A 15,318-nucleotide genomic window follows, 5' to 3' on the forward strand; every position below is an offset into this window, starting at 1 on the left:
TTTCAGGATTCCAAGGTGGGGGCGTGGAGGGATAAACAAGAGTTAATCCCATCTGCATCATTCAAGATTTTTTTAAATATCCTTACGAATTGCATCATGTTTCAAAAAAGGGGTATTTAAACCCCGCAACAACGCCAAGAAATAAAAAGGCCAATATTTTTCTTTTGCATTGGTTGGAGCAACCAATTGAATAAACAGGCAGTGTAAATCCAAATATACAAAAAATGGTTCATTTTTAATTAATTGCATCATGCTTTCTTTTAAAAAGGGGAGGTGGACATTGCAACACGGTACAAGTTTCAACTGCTAATCTAGTTTGACATTTTTACTTGGTTTGTAAAAAAAAAATACAATCTCAAGCTTTGAAATGAAATAATATCCTACGAACATCCGAGTTTTTTTAAATAGCCCAACACTTTGTAATATTTCAATAGTAGTACGATGCGATAAAGATTTCTGCAAAAGACTGAAAAAAATGCAACTTGGCCCAACGTATGCATTATATATGCGCCATGCATTAACATTTATTGTCAGTGTATTTGCGTTCAAGCCACTTTGGCAAATTATGCATTGATTTACTTTCCATGCAAACCACATACATGTCTGCTCTCCCCTTTTATTTACTTTTATTTTCTATTCATATTTAGCGACCGGCATGCAATGCAAGTTTGTGCTTGTTCGTTCTCGATCCAATCAAATTGTTCACCATGCATGTGCCTTTTTTGGTTTGCTTGTCCAAAAAAAGTATATTATGCCACATTATTGAAGCGATAGTAAAGCGGAAGAAAAAACAAATATATCTGCGATTTCGGCTCTGTACTCATTTTTATTTTCTCATTTTCAAATGGTCATGAGGCGCGCTTGTCATTACAGAAAGAACTCCGCATCACTGTAGTGTTTGCATATGAAAATATGACAAATTTTTTGGCAGGTCCACTAATAAAATGACTAGAGTTCAGAAAAGAACAAGAAATGCGATTGGGCTGGCCTAGATTGGGTTGGATTGGATTGGATTGGACTGCGCACTTGCTTTTTTTGCATAAAACAAGCTGTATACTACACAATTGGTTGTCTCTGTCGACGACGACGACGACGACAACAAAAGCAAAACAAAACAAAATCAAAATTAAAATCAAAACAATAAAATATTTTATTGTTTGTCGTTTAGCCCGGGGCTTTTTTTTCCACGTTTATGCTGGGATTTTTGATTCGCATTTTTGATTCACATTTGCAAGATCGCTGCTTGGGCCGAGATGCTCAAGATAATCTTATATTGAATGCATTGTGGCAAGGTACCTGGGTCCTCTTTGTTTTTGTTTTGGGTGGGGGGGGAAGGTGTTTCAGACAAGCTTTGTGAACACAAAAATGGTAGATCAGATACAAAAACACACAAATCCGTTAGAAAAGGCTGGGTAAACAGTCCCTTTCTCACCAAAAAAATAATAAGTGGGAAGACGTAAATAAAAAAGCTGGATTATATAGAGTGAGTCATCCGTCAAAAATAGCAAATCTTGGCCCACGTAAATAAAAAAAATGTTTGCAACCAAAAGATATCTGGAAACGATATTTTTATTATTGAAAATCTGGCTCAAGCAGACACGGTTTGCTATGCAATGAAAAATATGCAGGCAACTTAGAGGGAAATGTGTTCTTGGAAAACGAAAATGTACATGGAAATTCATCTTTACAGCTGTTTTCCCGTCATTTCAAATAATATTAACGGGCATTTGGGATAAGGGATTAGAAAATAACATGAACAAAAATATTAGGGGCATGAAACCCACACGTAGACAAAGTCGGAGTGTGCAAATCCTTGAAGGCTGCCAAAAATAGATAGACTGGCAAGCCAGCTGGAAAATTGTCTATTTTCTGGCCGTCTTTTTTCGATCCTTGTTTCAGGGGGAGGGGGGGGGCGAAGAAGGGGAGGGAAGAGGGGAGAGGTGATGAGGGGGCTGCAAAATGTAATTTTTTTGGTTTTGGTTTTGGTTTTGGTTTTGGTGCATCTCGATGACGAAAAAAATAAGCAGGTTGAACACAAATTGAACAAACCCATCGCAATCGCCATGTTCATTTGTCTCTTGTGTTCTCTCCAAAATGCGGCGCATAATTATTCAATCACCACTCCCTTTATTTCTTTTTTATTTGCATTAGCCCGACCCAGGTTTTTTTTACATCCTCTTTCTCGTTTGTTCAGTTTCTTAATTTTTTTTTACAACTGTCCTAATCTTTTTTATCTCTCTATATCTTTTTATTTTTATTTTATCTCTCGCCTTACTGCCTTTTTTCCATCGGGCTTCCAAACAGTATTGCGTAGCCAATCGACAGTTTATGAGTGCCGACCAGTCACAGTACCACGACCTTTTCTCTTTTATGTTTTTATAGAACCCAAAAAACACCCCCCCACAACAGCCTTTTAGATTCCTTTTTTTAAACCACATATCGAGCAAAAAAGTGAAAGCCACTTTGCTCCATTTTCCCACACCTTTAATGAGTTCCTTCATCCCTGTCACGCCCAATCCAGTCGGAAGTTTTCAGCAGCAGCAAAAACAACAGCAACAGCAACAGCAACAGAGACAACAGCGACAACAGCAGCAGCAACAGCGACAAAAGCAGCAGCAACAGCAGCAGCAGCAGCAGCAGCAGCAGCAACAGCAACAGCAGCAACAGCAACAGCAACAGCAGCAGCAACAGCAGCAGCATCATCAGCTAAAATCTGATCTCGCAACCTCAAAAGGAAAGCACGGAGGCAGCAAAGCCACGGTGGGATGCAAGGATACGACAATAGAAACGGTGGCGTCCACTGGTGCACCACCACAGTCGCTAACATCAAAGCGCAAGCCAGCCAAGCGCACTGCCAGGCACTTTGTCGAAGAGCCATTGTACCTTGTACCTTCACACTACACACTGGTAAGCCCTATTTTATTTTATTTTTTGCCCTGGTGCTTTTCTGCCATGTTCTTTGTTTCGCTTCTTTGCCTTGCGCAATTATTAAGGTGGTAGGGATGGGTGATTGCATCACATGGCCGAATAAATTGAATGCCTCTCTTTCTCCACTCTTTCTTTTTTCTGCTCTCCCCGCCTGGTTGTTCACTTGTTGTCTCCTTGTCGATGCACTCTGACGCATGCTTGTCTGTCCACGCATTTGATTCAGACTGTAATAATGTAAGGTCAACGGGTTGCTGCTTGTTTGCTGAGACAAGAAAGGAATAAAGCGAACATAGTTAAAGTTGTATTTATTTGTTTGTTCTTGTGATTCTTCCCCCCGTTCCCTCACCCCCCTTGTCTCCTCCTGCCCACCCTCCCCAAACAAAAAATTGTCTGTAAATCAATTACTACCCAATACTTGTGTGCAACCTGTTCCAGAAACTTGTTTCTTTTTATCCAGCATGCTGCTACAATTCTTCCACACAAGCCTCAAAGCAAAAAAAGCAATTGTGTGAACATTTTTTTGATGTGCTTAATTTGGGTAACGAATAATAATTCGGGGAGAGATTCCCACGTCCGCCTTTTTTATACTTATTTTTGCCAACCTCATTGGCCTCCCCACACATTTCCCTTTACTTGAAGCTCCTCGGCCATGCTTATTATTCTCGATAGAAAACACGGATATTCAAAAAATCTTTTCTTGAAAATCTTGCTCGAAAAAAAGCCAAAGGCAGCAAGGCCTCCTACTACTATTTACGTACAAAAAACTCAATCAGCCTTCCCACCTCATGCGGCTCAGCAGATCCTCAAATGACTAGGGAAAATACAAATGCCGAACCTATTTTCTAGCGCATAAATTAATTCACCCACTCTCAAAATGAAAAAAACCTTTATGCCAAATCAATTTTTTTGTAGCTGCAGGACAGTACGTTTGAGCTTCTGCGAGGACTGGCCAACCTCTCATCTGCTGTGGAGAATGACCCGCTGTATTTCGACCAGCTCTTGGGCGCTGCAGTGAACATCAAGCACGCCTTTGATCTGGGGCGCCTGGATGTCCTCAATGGCACTATTCGGCCGCGCAACACATCCCTGTGTCACGAATGCATAACCACGGTGTCTTCAGTCTGGCGATCGGGACCCGATGGCCCGCGCACGCTGTGCAATGCCTGCGGTCTTCGGTACTACAAGCAGAACCAGCGGCGAGCACTGGAGGCCAAGCGCAGGGAGGCCAAGGATGCTGTAGACGCGGCTGGGTCTTTGGCTGTACTAAGCGGTGTCCATATTGAAGTGGCCAAGAGGATGCTGGCTGGGAAGGGCGACATGGGGGTTACTGATAAATTGAAGTTGCAGATGCACGCCAGTGAGGAGGACGAGGAAGAGGACGATGATATGCAGAGCTCGTGGTCGGAGGAGGGCGAACCCGAGGCCGAGGACGAGCAGTATTCGCGAACTGGGTGGTCTCAGTCATCGCCGCCTTTGCCTCCCATTGTTGTGCGCCCATCTGTTGCCAACCTGTGTCAGCCCGCATCTTATGAGTCTTGCGCTGAGGATATGCAGTGGACCAGCGCTTCTTTTGCCCAACAACAGCAACAGCAGCAGCAGCAGCCGACTTCGGCTCATTCTATCCATAGCATCCTGTCTTCCACTGCTGCGGATACCGTGCAGAGTGAGGCCTTTGATAGCCACCTGCGTTCTGCTCAGTATGTATCGCTACCATCTATCCACGATCACCACGACATGAACTTCCACACACACGGGGAATACCAGCATTATCATCATGATACATATCGCAATGCCAATGAATAGCAAATTTAGCAACTCCATTTTTCTATTGCCCTTTCTTTTCTCCCCTTCCCCTCCCCTCCCCTCCCCTCTCATATTCTCTTTCCTCGCTCTTTCTCTCTTTTACAAAAACACACTATTATTTATTTATTTTCTATTATTATTATTATTATTATTTTTCAACCATTTTTATAATACTTTTGCGATATTTCACCTTTATTTTTCTATTTAATCTAATTTAATAAATGTCCAAACAAAACTTGGACAATGTATTAATTAAAAAACTTAATTCTAAAATATTATCAGCGTCACAAATAACCTTTTTTGGGACTTTTATCCTCAACATCCAATAACGGCGTTACCAAATCAAGATTGCTTTAATTTATTTTTTGTTCTTTTTCCCTTGCCTTGGACCCAAATGTCAGGAGCTTCAGCCCCCCAGCAGTCATTAAACTGCAGTTATTTTTTATTTTCCGCTATTGTCATTTTTGTCTATCAACAAAATAATTTAACAGTTTATCATCATCAATCATCAAACCATTTTTCTCTTACATATAACATCTTCGGGCGAAAAAAATGCCTCCCGTGTTGTCAAGTTTAAACAGTATCATGCGCGCGAAAGCAGTGCAAAAAAGCATGTTCGATCGAGTCCAACGCACCGGCGACTTTATTCTCCGTAAACTCGCGCAAAAACAATGCCAAACCACCAGCACCCCATTGCGCGCACCCCTCATTGTGGGGATCAACGGTGCGCAGGGCAGCGGCAAAACAACGCTGGTTCGTGGCCTGGTCGATTTCCTCACAGCGCGCAACATATCCACCGTGGGATTTTCCCTCGACGACCTCTACCTGCCCTACGCGGAACAACTAGAAGTGCGGAAACAGAATCCGTCAAACCCGCTACTGTGCTTTCGCGGCCAGCCCGGCACCCATGACTTATCCTTGGGCCGATCCACGCTGACATCGCTGCTTGAAGGTACGGAGGAGACGCGGATTCCGCGCTACGACAAGAGCTTGCACTCTGGGTACGGCGACAGAGTGCCCCTGGACGAGTGGCCCAAGGCAGCGCCACCCGTTGACGTCGTGCTCTTTGAAGGCTGGTGTCTGGGATTCCGTTCACTCAACACTGGCGAATTCTCCGAATACCTCGCCGGCGTTCATGGAAACAGCGTCCTGTACAAGTACTCGCGCAAATACTCGGATGCCAACCTGGCGCAAATCAACACCAATCTCGGGGAATTTGAAAAAACCTTGTACGGGTTGATTGACGCCTGGGTGTATATGCGTGTGGCCGATGTTGATGTTGTTTATAGATGGCGGAAGGAGCAGGAGGATGCGATGGCTGCCCTGGGGAAACCCTCGTTGTCTGACCAGCAGCTGGAGGACTTTGTAGAGCGTTTTATGCCATTGTATGAGATTGCTTTGGGTAAACTGGATAGGAAGGGCTTTTTAGCGTCTGGGTTGTTTGAGGACTACTATACATTGCGCATGCATTTGGATATGGACCGGAATGTGGTTGCTTGGGACCACATACTGTAAAAAAAAAGCAGGATGTGGGTTTTCTTTCTCTTTATTTTTTATAGGGGTTTCTCCCACTCATTCTATTAATTGGATCCAAGCTACCATTCGAATGCCCCTATGGTTCAATATATCCAAATGGGAAATAGGAGGCTTGCCTGGTCAAAATATACTCCACCTTCCTCTTCAATCTATTTTCACTCTCTATCCCTCTCTCTTTCTCATGGTCACCTTTCTCTTTCAAAGTCGTTGGCAGGTTTCTTTTGTTGTCGCTGGATTTTTTCAAATGAAAATTTTTTTGTGGTTGCCCTGGTTGATTTCATAGAAAATGCCCAGGGTCTCCTGTATCATTTTTTTAAAAGGAGTGCCCGGTGGGAAATATGCAAGGAGTTGACCAGGGTCTTAATTTCCATGCCGTATACAAAATTATATGGAACAAGTGGCCAGGAATTTTTTCATTTGCATAGTTGGACTGCAATTGGCAAGTTCCAAATAAATAAAAAATTTTCTTGTATGGAAATACCAGGACATCCATAGACGACATTCAGCGCATTTTGATATGGACTGGCCAGAGCTACTGTTCAAAATAAAAATAAAAAATACATTGCTCACCCACGCGACAATTTAAAGATACTAGGCAAGTGATACACAGACCCCTTGTTTTATTCGTCTACTCTTCATACTTATTCATTTTCTATTACCACCCAGCATACTTTGTGCCCTATTTATAAAGCACTCATCTCTCATCTCTCGCTTTTTAATTTTTTACTCTAGTTCTTCAGGCAACATGAGCCGAGGGAGAAGGCACACTCTCTTAGCTTATAAATGCTGGACTAACGAATCAACCGGCGCTTTTCTCGAGTGGTTTGTCAATGACGAGAACAGATGTAAATGGGAGATGGTCCGCAAGTTCAAATCAACGTCTCCCCAGGCCCAAGTTGTCTTCAACATGATCCGCGAGAGCAACGAGCTCTTGAGCGAGTACACTAACCAGTCCCTGTATCTCAGACAAATCGCACTCAAGACAATCTTTAAAAACCACACTGCTAGTCTGACCACTGGCGTGCTCTTCGTGGCCAAGAACGTCAATGTGAGAATCGAGGAGCTAGTGATGGCGTTTGGCAGCATTAATCAAGATGGTGCTATTAATGCTGCTAATTCTGCCAATGTTGCTGTGATGCAGCCGCTTATAGTGTCAGCTCAGGAAGCGCCAGTCGTGATTGAAATCAGCAGTGACGATAGCGACAGTGATGCCAGAAGAGCAACTCAAGCGGGTCAGACACCGAGAAACAATGCCAAGAGTGCCGCGCAGCGAGTCAAGCTGAATAAGAAACGCAAAAAAGGCCGCAAAACCAAGAAGCGCGCTACGCCGTCTGGCTCGGACAACAGGGAAGTTAGCCCCCATGAGAATAGGAACATCTCATCAGAGCTGTTTAATCCTAGTAACGCGTCAGATACACTTTACTCCCCGTCCAATTTCCCATCTAGCTGTCCTTTTGACTATTCGAGCCCACCAGTCAGCAGGCGTCAGAGCGTCTCTGAGTATCTCGAGTTTACGCCGCAATCAATGTCGCCCGCAAGCCGCAACAGTGCAAGCAATTTCGACACCCAATTCGAACCAAGCGCTTCGCCATTTTTGCACGCAAAATACCCGGCGCTGAATCCGACACAGTTCAATATGGATAATACCAACTTAAGCGAGATTATCCACACGCCTTTGTCGCCCTCGCTACCACCAGCCGTTGTTTCATTAGCCGCGTCACAGCATCTTACTGCAACTCCACCACCGCCAATGCTACTTCAAAACAACGTGTCAAGCAACAATTGGCAGAGCATGCCAAGCACAGCTGTGGAATCCAGGAGTATGGATCATATCTGCTCGGCTATTGAATACATGCGCGACAACTTGGACCGCCTGATGGAGAAAATGGGCCATATCTCTACCGGTCCAACGCCTTTACCCACTATTTCCAGGCGTATTAAAGTCACTCAGCCGGTGGACAAGTCTCGCAAGAAACAAAAGAAGAAGCGTAGGATCGAGTAAGCAAAAAAGAGGGAAATAAAGCGCATCTGCAAAATGTCACTCTGACTCCCCCATAAAGACCTACATTTTATTATACCATATAAATTAAATTTCTTAATTTTTAAACACGCGCGCTCTTCTATTTTTAATCGACTTGGCTTACATTTCTGTTCAACTCTTATATTTATTTTATCCCATTAATTCATTGAGAGTGATCCAGCTCCCAAAGAAAAATATTTTTTATTTACGTTATGGCGTCGGTAGAAGCAAAACCATCGATTAAACAGCAGCGGCGAAAGAAGAAGAGCCGCGCAGAAAAGCTCGCTGCCGAGGAGGCGCGCAATGACCGGCTGGCAAAAATAATTGCCGACACCAATAAAGCGGCGCTTCCGGAGAACGTTATTATTGAGTATGTGGAGCAGCAGGAGCCCTCCATAGAAAACACAGAGTTTGCAGAGTATTCAACTGTATTTTCGCACTTTGCAGCCAACGCGGCGAGGTCATTTGGCGCCAACGATGAAAGCGACCAAGAGGACGGCACAGATTCCAAGCAGGCTACTACAAATGCTACAAAGAACAGCGTCAAAGACGATATTAATATGGACTCTAACAGCGACAACGACTCGGGAAGCGATCGCGACAGCGCCGACGAGAACGAGTCGACCGAACATAAACTGTCGCGAAAGCAGAAGAAGCGGATCCGCATGTCTGTGGCTGAGCTTAAGAAAAAAGCAGCGCGCCCTGAGGTTGTCGACTGGACAGACACCAGTGCTCCAGATCCCGAGCTCCTAGTGGCAATAAAGGCCGCGCGCAATACCGTCCCCGTGCCCCTGCACTGGGGCCAGAAGAAAAAATATCTCCAGTATAAGCGCGGCATGGAAAAGCCACCATTCGAACTGCCCGAATTTATCAAGGCCACCGGAATTATGGAGATGCGCGAGGCTGTGCGCGAAAAGGAGGATGAGAATAAGGCCAAGACTACGGGCCGCGAAAAGATGCGTCCAAAGATGAACAAGCTGACACTGGATTACCAGCGCTTGCACGACGCCTTCTTCCGCTTCCAGACGCCTCCCAAAAACATGACTAGCCATGGCGACCTGTTTTACGAGGGGAAGGAGTCGGATACGACGTTTAGTTTCACTCCGGGTGTCTTGTCTGACTCGCTGAAGACTGCGCTGAGCATTCCGCCGTTGGCACCACCGCCCTGGCTTATCAATATGCAGCGGTATGGGCCGCCGCCTTCGTACTCCAACATGATCATACCCGGACTCAACGCGCCGATCCCGCCTGGGGCGCAGTGGGGATTCCATCCTGGTGGGTGGGGCCGCCCGCCTGTCGACGAGTTTGGCCGCCTGCTTTATGGAGATGTATTTGCAGCTGCTTCCGCGCAGAGTGATGTTCCAGTAGCAGCAGCGACAAACATTGTGGCCGGCGTGCCACAACCTATCAGCGATCTCTCGACTGGTGCAAAAAAGTACTGGGGCGACCTGGAGGTTGCCGAATCTTCCGATGAGGAGGATGATGATGAAGACGAGGATTCCGACGAAAACACAAACTCGGGTGCCGAGGAAGAGGCCAATCAGCCAAGAGGCGAAGCAGAAGCTGTTGGGCTCACAGATGAGCAGCTCCGCAGCGGAATGGCCACCATTCCGTCTGGCCTGGAGACTCCGAGCGTGCTTCAGCTGCGCAAGCAGGCAGCTAGAGAGGACAGCACGGCCAACAAGCAACTGTACACAATTTTGCCTGAGCAGGCGACAGCCCAGCTGGAGGGAATAATGGGCTCCCAGTTCACATACGATATGAGCACGGCACTCGATCCGTCAAAGAAAAAGGGTGTCGGCGAGCCCGCTAGCAAAAAGTCCAAAGTAATGGGCAAGGGCGTGGACATTGCCATCGACGCGGCGGAGCTCGAGGGCTTGGATCAGGAGGCTCTCCAGGCAAAATACGCAGAGGCATCTGCGTCCGTTGGTGGTCACTCGGGCGCGGGCAGTGTCGCTCAGGAGGACTTTTCAGATATGGTCGCCGAGCATGCTGCTACGCAGTCCCGCAAGAGGAAGCCCACACCGGCGACACCAGGCGCTGAATCGGCTACGCAGAGGAAGAAAGCCAAGGACTTTAAATTCTAAAAAAAAATTACATGATGTTTGCGTTCACATTGAGAGTATAATTCAGAACTAATTTTTTATTGAGATTCGGAACAATGGTGTTTCACACTACAAATCGTCCAGATCGGACATGAGCTCTGCCAACTCGCGCTCCTCCTCTTCAGTTAGCACCGACTGCTTCCCGCCACTAGCAAAGGCAGCTTCGGCCGGGACGCTGATGATGCTGGTGTTTTGCGTCCGCTTCTGTTGGCCTTGTGCCTTGAGCTCAGCCAATTCTGCCGGCACGTACTCAAGGCTCCCCTTGAATGCAACAACGTCCTTGATATCCCACACGCGTAGCGTCTCGTCTAGCCCCGACGAGTAAAACACACGGCCAGCGACCTTTAGGCAAGACACATCGTCGGTGTGGGCATGAATCTCGCGAATAATCTCCGGCGCCCCGCTATCTGTGCTCCACACGTAGATAATGCCGCCGCGCGTGCCCGTCACGACGACGCCAACCTGCGGGATGGGAAGCACAGCGGTGACGGTTGTCTTGTGCTCCAGCACCAAGTCAGCCTTGCACGTGTCGATATCCCAGCCGATCGCCGTGTTATCTGCCGATGCAGTCCATAACCCGTTGTCAGTTGCTTTCAGGTCAAAGATGTTGGTCTTGTGCTGACCCCGAGGAATCTGCCAGTCCTCGGTCTCATCGCCAGTAACCATGCTTAGTGCAGCCCCGCTCATAGCATCCCATGCTCGGACAGACGCGTCCGACCCGGCCGAGTACAGTATGTCCGCAGCCGGGTTCAGGCACAGCGTGTAGATCTGGCCAGTGTGCTGGCCCTTGATAATTTTGAACGGCGAGATCTCCACGGGGTTCCCCTGAACCCCCAGATCCAGGTCGCTTGCGTTGGCCGGCAACTTCCAGATAATAATCGACTTGTCTGCTGATCCCGAGTACACCAGTGGCAGCGTCGGATGCGCGACAAGGCACTTGACAAAGTCCGCATGCCCAGTAAGCACTGCCAGAATGCACTGCGGGTTGTCGACCGACCATACCTTAACAAGCTTATCCCACGATGCCGAAAGAGCGATGCGCGAGCCACCGACCACATACGACTTGTTCATTACTGCGACCGATGTGACGGGTCCACTGTGCTTGACCAGCCCTCGCTTGCACTCTTTTGCTTTGAGATCTGCCACTTTGGCCTGGTGGCTCCCTAGGGCAAGCACTGCGCTGCTGTCATCGTATAGCTCGAAGTTCAGGAGGCGGCCGCCGGCACGCAGCGGCGAGCCGATCTTCAGCCAAAGCGGGTCTTTTTCGAGCTCCTCCCTTCTCTCTAGCGCCTCGAGCTGTGCGCTGGACATGAAGAAATGCCGTCTGTCAGATGAGACGTTTGCGGCGGGAATTGACATTGTGCTCAATTTGTGTTAAATATTCTTTTTTAAAATATAAAATTAAATAATGTGTATATCAAAGTGGTAAAGACGGAGAGAAAAAGAGCAACAACGTGTTAACAATGAGGTTTTTTTTTGGTATTGCTGCAAAAAAAAGATAATCGAGCATTTTATAAAAAATGTTGATGCAAGGGCGCCAAAGATTCAGATCAAGATGAGGGATCTCGCGAGATGCCTCGGGCAGCAAGTATATGATCGACCCACTGGTTCTCGCTGCTGCTCATGCGCATGCGCAGTTCACACTCCTCGAGTGTGCACTTGTCGCGCTCCATTGTCATCCGCTTGACGGCGTGCGGCAGCAGCACATCGTGGACAAATTTAAGCGCCAGCGATGACTCCTGTCGCTGCTGGTTTGAATCTTCCTGGCTGCACTGCTTAAGATGCGTTTCAGTGTTGTGTTTAAAATCAGGCATTGTCGTGGTGGTCAGGCTGATCAAACCAGCAGTATTGTTATTGACATCGGCGTTGATTCCCGACACTTCGCTGAGTATTTCCGTGGGATCGTTAAAAGCGGTCACCGCGATGTCGGGCGTCGATACCCACAGCTCGGCCGTATTATATTTGTCACCAAACAGTGTCGGATAATCTCGCAAGGGCATTGCCAGGCTGTCATCATGCGTGGGCGAGTTTTCCGACATCGCCGCCCGCGGTGGATCGGCGTACCACCTGGCTAGAAGGCGCCCGAGAAAATTAAATTCTGCTCGGTTCAGAAACCCAGACGAAACGCGGTCCGCCAGCTGGCGCTTCGTGCTGCTGTCGCTGCCGAAAAACGCAGCAAGCCGGTACTCGGCCTTGGACACGCTCTCAAGCTCATCCACAGGGCATCCGTGGAGCCGATCCAGATGGGGTTTGATTACATTCATCTGCTGGATCAGATGCGCAAAAAGACCCAAGTCGCGCTCAAAATCGCACTCTAGATTGGTATTGTCATTGACAGTCGGTCCTCTAGATCCGCTCTTGACTTCTTGCGCAGGCTCGTCACCTATGAGCTGCAACTTACCCAGTCTGCAGGTTTGGAACCTCTTTTCGTACATGGTGTGGATATTTGCTCTGCCCAGCGATTTGACGTAGCCGTCAAAAAACTCGACTCTAAACTTTTTCGGACCCACCTGTGCCACTATCCGCGCCGGGTAATAAAACTTTCTGTACAGCGCCAGCACTAGCTCTCCGGGAACACTTAATGCGCTTATGTCTGATATATCATCTGCATCGTCTTCTTTAATGGTTGTCAAGCATTCTGATGCTGACCTAATAAGCGTCCCTGCCGGCGCCCGCTTGCGCTTCGAGTTTATGCTGCTGGCTTTTGAAGTGTCTTTAATCCCAGATTCAGATCCAGGACTGCGCGGCCGCTTCCCCTGTTTTCCAGTGGGCGCGGCCTTACAACACGGAGAGTTCAGCAGGCTGGACGCATCGGGAAGATCACCATCGCTGTCGTCGTCATCGTTATCTGTATAAAGCGAGTCGACTGTAACAGGCGAATTTTCGCTCTGCGTTCTGCGCAGCACCCTACAACAGCATGTATGAGGCGGGTTGAAGTCATTTCAAGCTTCCATGTAGAATTAGCAAAGTTGCCATTTAATATTTGCAAAGCAAGTGCAGGAGCCAGCAAAGCCTGCATAGCTTACTTTATATTTCGACTGGGTGTCAAATTTAGCCCTTCAGTAGGCTTTGCCACTGTCGAATGAGTAGCAATTTTTGAATTCACGCTTGGCACAGCCTTTGGCTCTGCCGTTGGCGCGTCTGTTGTGTCCACAGGCTTGCTGCGCAAAGTCACTCTGCTTCGTGTTATCCGACGCTCAATGCTGGGCTGTTCCATGGCCAAACGAGTTTTGTAAATTGCTCGAAAATGAGCCAAGGTGGAATAAATAAATAAATGTAGTATAAAAAGGCGGAACTCGATGGAAAGAAAGAAACAATAAAAATTTACAGTCAAGAACTAATGATGCCCCAAAGCTCAGAGAGTGCGAAGATTATGCTTGGGCGTTGCAAATTCGTGTGATCAGCATCCTTTGCAGTTACTGTCGCTCGCCTCTGTCACTTTGGTATTCACCACCAGGTAGTAGGCAAAAAAGGAAGAGAGGAAGCGTGCTGCTACAAGCTGGTCTCTCGCTTGCCTTCGGACGTTTTCAAAAGAATAGAGTGGAAAATGCGCCCACGCAATGACGTGAAATTTCGCAAGTCTGTCTTGTCCATCAGCATGTCGTTGGGATCCTCGTGCAGCATGTGCCCGTCACCCGAATGCTTACTCTCACTCTGTTTCCGCCGCCAAAACTCCTCCTGTTCAACGATCCAGTACTGGACAGCAATGTAGGTGATGTCGCGGATCGAATGCAAGACTGCCGGGTACAAAAAGAAGGTCAATGCGAGAAACGTGCCTTCGCAGGCCAGCAAGAGCCGCGCGGCAAAGCTAAATCCCATCATATTCTTTTTGAGCACTGTTGATAGCAGTTCTTGCATGAGCGTCGGGAAATTGCACACCAAACTTATAACCGGGTATGCGATCGTGTAGAATACGAGCGAGCGCAGGCGTTTTCCGTTGGCTCGAGCGTTGACAGCGCTTCTATAATCTTCGGTGGTTGATATGTGCCTTCGGCCATGTGCGTGAGTTGTGTGAGTGAGCCTAAATGCTGAGCGCAACACACTGATCATGCATAGAATTGAGATCAACGACGCGACTACAAACCAGCTGTAGTACAGGCCCCAGCGAATGGCTAAGTACCGAGGGGTGGGGATAGAGGCGTTCATGCACCGGTTGGCAAGACCGTAGGCGCTGTTTGGAATGGTTGCTAGTGATGCAGACAAGCAAATGGCAAGGGCAAACGAAATAATATAGTACCACCGCTCATTGCGTCTAGTCTGGTCTAGCTTGCGTAGCGTAATGACCAGCCACAAGTGGATTGTTATTGCGCAACACATGAATATAGAGGATAGGTAGCATATAAACATGATGTATCGCAGACTACTACACAGCACCTCAGATGTAATGGTGATCTCGTTGAATAAAATTGATAGTATAAGAGCAATCGCGTGGACACTCTGAATCGACATTGTGATCTTGACCAAAGGGATATTGACCCGGTGCGCGTTGAAGGATAGGAGTATGAAGAACACAATGATACAAGACAACGTGCAAAATAGCGAGATACTAGATACGGCTGTCAGAGCTGTGACCAAGTTTTGGTATGAAGGCGGGACTCTGGGCGCAGAAATGTTTTCACCTCCTTCATCGGCCATGGTTTTGCAATAGTGAAAAGTGTTGATCGTAATGTTTTAAACAAAAAATAAATGTTAGAACGTAGTCAAAGTGTCAGTAGTAATTATTTTTTGCAGCTTACAGCCCAGAGGATGTTGAATTTATTTAATGTCAAGTGAAAACGTTTAGATGTGTCTGGACATGCAAAACAAATTTGCGGGTTATCTCAGTGTTTTTCCACATGGCCATATAATCATGATTAATAAAGCCAATTTATCTATACGGCAGGACACCTTGCTGAAAACGCCATGCGTAAATTAACAGAAGAGATA

The 15,318-nt window shown here is 47.0% G+C and overlaps 6 protein-coding genes across 6 annotated transcripts; 4 read left to right on the forward strand and 2 right to left on the reverse strand.

Moving 5' to 3' along the window:
• Positions 1-3,036: 3,036 nt before the first annotated feature.
• Positions 3,037-4,731, forward strand: BX661DRAFT_172135 (uncharacterized protein; the record flags this gene model as incomplete). The annotated part of the gene is made up of 2 exons (XM_051533757.1): positions 3,037-3,162; positions 3,841-4,731. The coding sequence occupies 2 exons, from the start codon at positions 3,037-3,039 to the stop codon at positions 4,729-4,731; spliced, it is 1,017 nt and encodes a 338-aa protein (XP_051390322.1).
• Positions 4,732-5,180: 449 nt separating this feature from the next.
• BX661DRAFT_184990 (P-loop containing nucleoside triphosphate hydrolase protein) lies at positions 5,181-6,534 on the forward strand. The gene has a single exon (XM_051536644.1). The coding sequence runs from the start codon at positions 5,284-5,286 to the stop codon at positions 6,244-6,246; it is 963 nt and encodes a 320-aa protein (XP_051390323.1). The 5' UTR covers positions 5,181-5,283; the 3' UTR covers positions 6,247-6,534.
• Positions 6,535-6,933: 399 nt separating this feature from the next.
• On the forward strand, positions 6,934-8,280 carry BX661DRAFT_184991 (uncharacterized protein). The gene has a single exon (XM_051536645.1). It carries the CDS (start codon positions 7,013-7,015, stop codon positions 8,267-8,269), a length of 1,257 nt encoding a protein of 418 aa, XP_051390324.1. The 5' UTR covers positions 6,934-7,012; the 3' UTR covers positions 8,270-8,280.
• Positions 8,281-8,395: 115 nt separating this feature from the next.
• On the forward strand, positions 8,396-10,408 carry BX661DRAFT_184992 (uncharacterized protein). The gene has a single exon (XM_051536646.1). It carries the CDS (start codon positions 8,500-8,502, stop codon positions 10,372-10,374), a length of 1,875 nt encoding a protein of 624 aa, XP_051390325.1. The 5' UTR covers positions 8,396-8,499; the 3' UTR covers positions 10,375-10,408.
• On the reverse strand, positions 10,409-11,816 carry BX661DRAFT_184993 (WD40-repeat-containing domain protein). The gene has a single exon (XM_051536647.1). It carries the CDS (start codon positions 11,749-11,751, stop codon positions 10,462-10,464), a length of 1,290 nt encoding a protein of 429 aa, XP_051390326.1. The 5' UTR covers positions 11,752-11,816; the 3' UTR covers positions 10,409-10,461.
• Positions 11,817-15,027, reverse strand: BX661DRAFT_206433 (uncharacterized protein; the record flags this gene model as incomplete). The annotated part of the gene is made up of 5 exons (XM_051538627.1): positions 11,817-12,463; positions 12,794-12,910; positions 13,175-13,299; positions 13,419-13,533; positions 14,040-15,027. The coding sequence occupies 5 exons, from the start codon at positions 15,025-15,027 to the stop codon at positions 11,943-11,945; spliced, it is 1,866 nt and encodes a 621-aa protein (XP_051390327.1). The 3' UTR covers positions 11,817-11,942.
• Between the last annotated feature and the right edge of the window lie 291 nt (positions 15,028-15,318).

Source organism: Kickxella alabastrina (assembly GCF_025024165.1).
Source record: "Kickxella alabastrina strain RSA 675 chromosome Unknown BX661scaffold_17, whole genome shotgun sequence".
NCBI classification, from domain to species: domain Eukaryota; kingdom Fungi; phylum Kickxellomycota; class Kickxellomycetes; order Kickxellales; family Kickxellaceae; genus Kickxella; species Kickxella alabastrina.

Coding starts and splice junctions, on each gene's coding strand:
- BX661DRAFT_184990 (XM_051536644.1), top strand. CDS start 5,284: ATGCCTCCCGTGTTGTCAAGTTTAAACAGTATCATGCGCGCGAAAGCA.
- BX661DRAFT_184991 (XM_051536645.1), top strand. CDS start 7,013: ATGAGCCGAGGGAGAAGGCACACTCTCTTAGCTTATAAATGCTGGACT.
- BX661DRAFT_184992 (XM_051536646.1), top strand. CDS start 8,500: ATGGCGTCGGTAGAAGCAAAACCATCGATTAAACAGCAGCGGCGAAAG.
- BX661DRAFT_184993 (XM_051536647.1), bottom strand. CDS start 11,751: ATGTCAATTCCCGCCGCAAACGTCTCATCTGACAGACGGCATTTCTTC.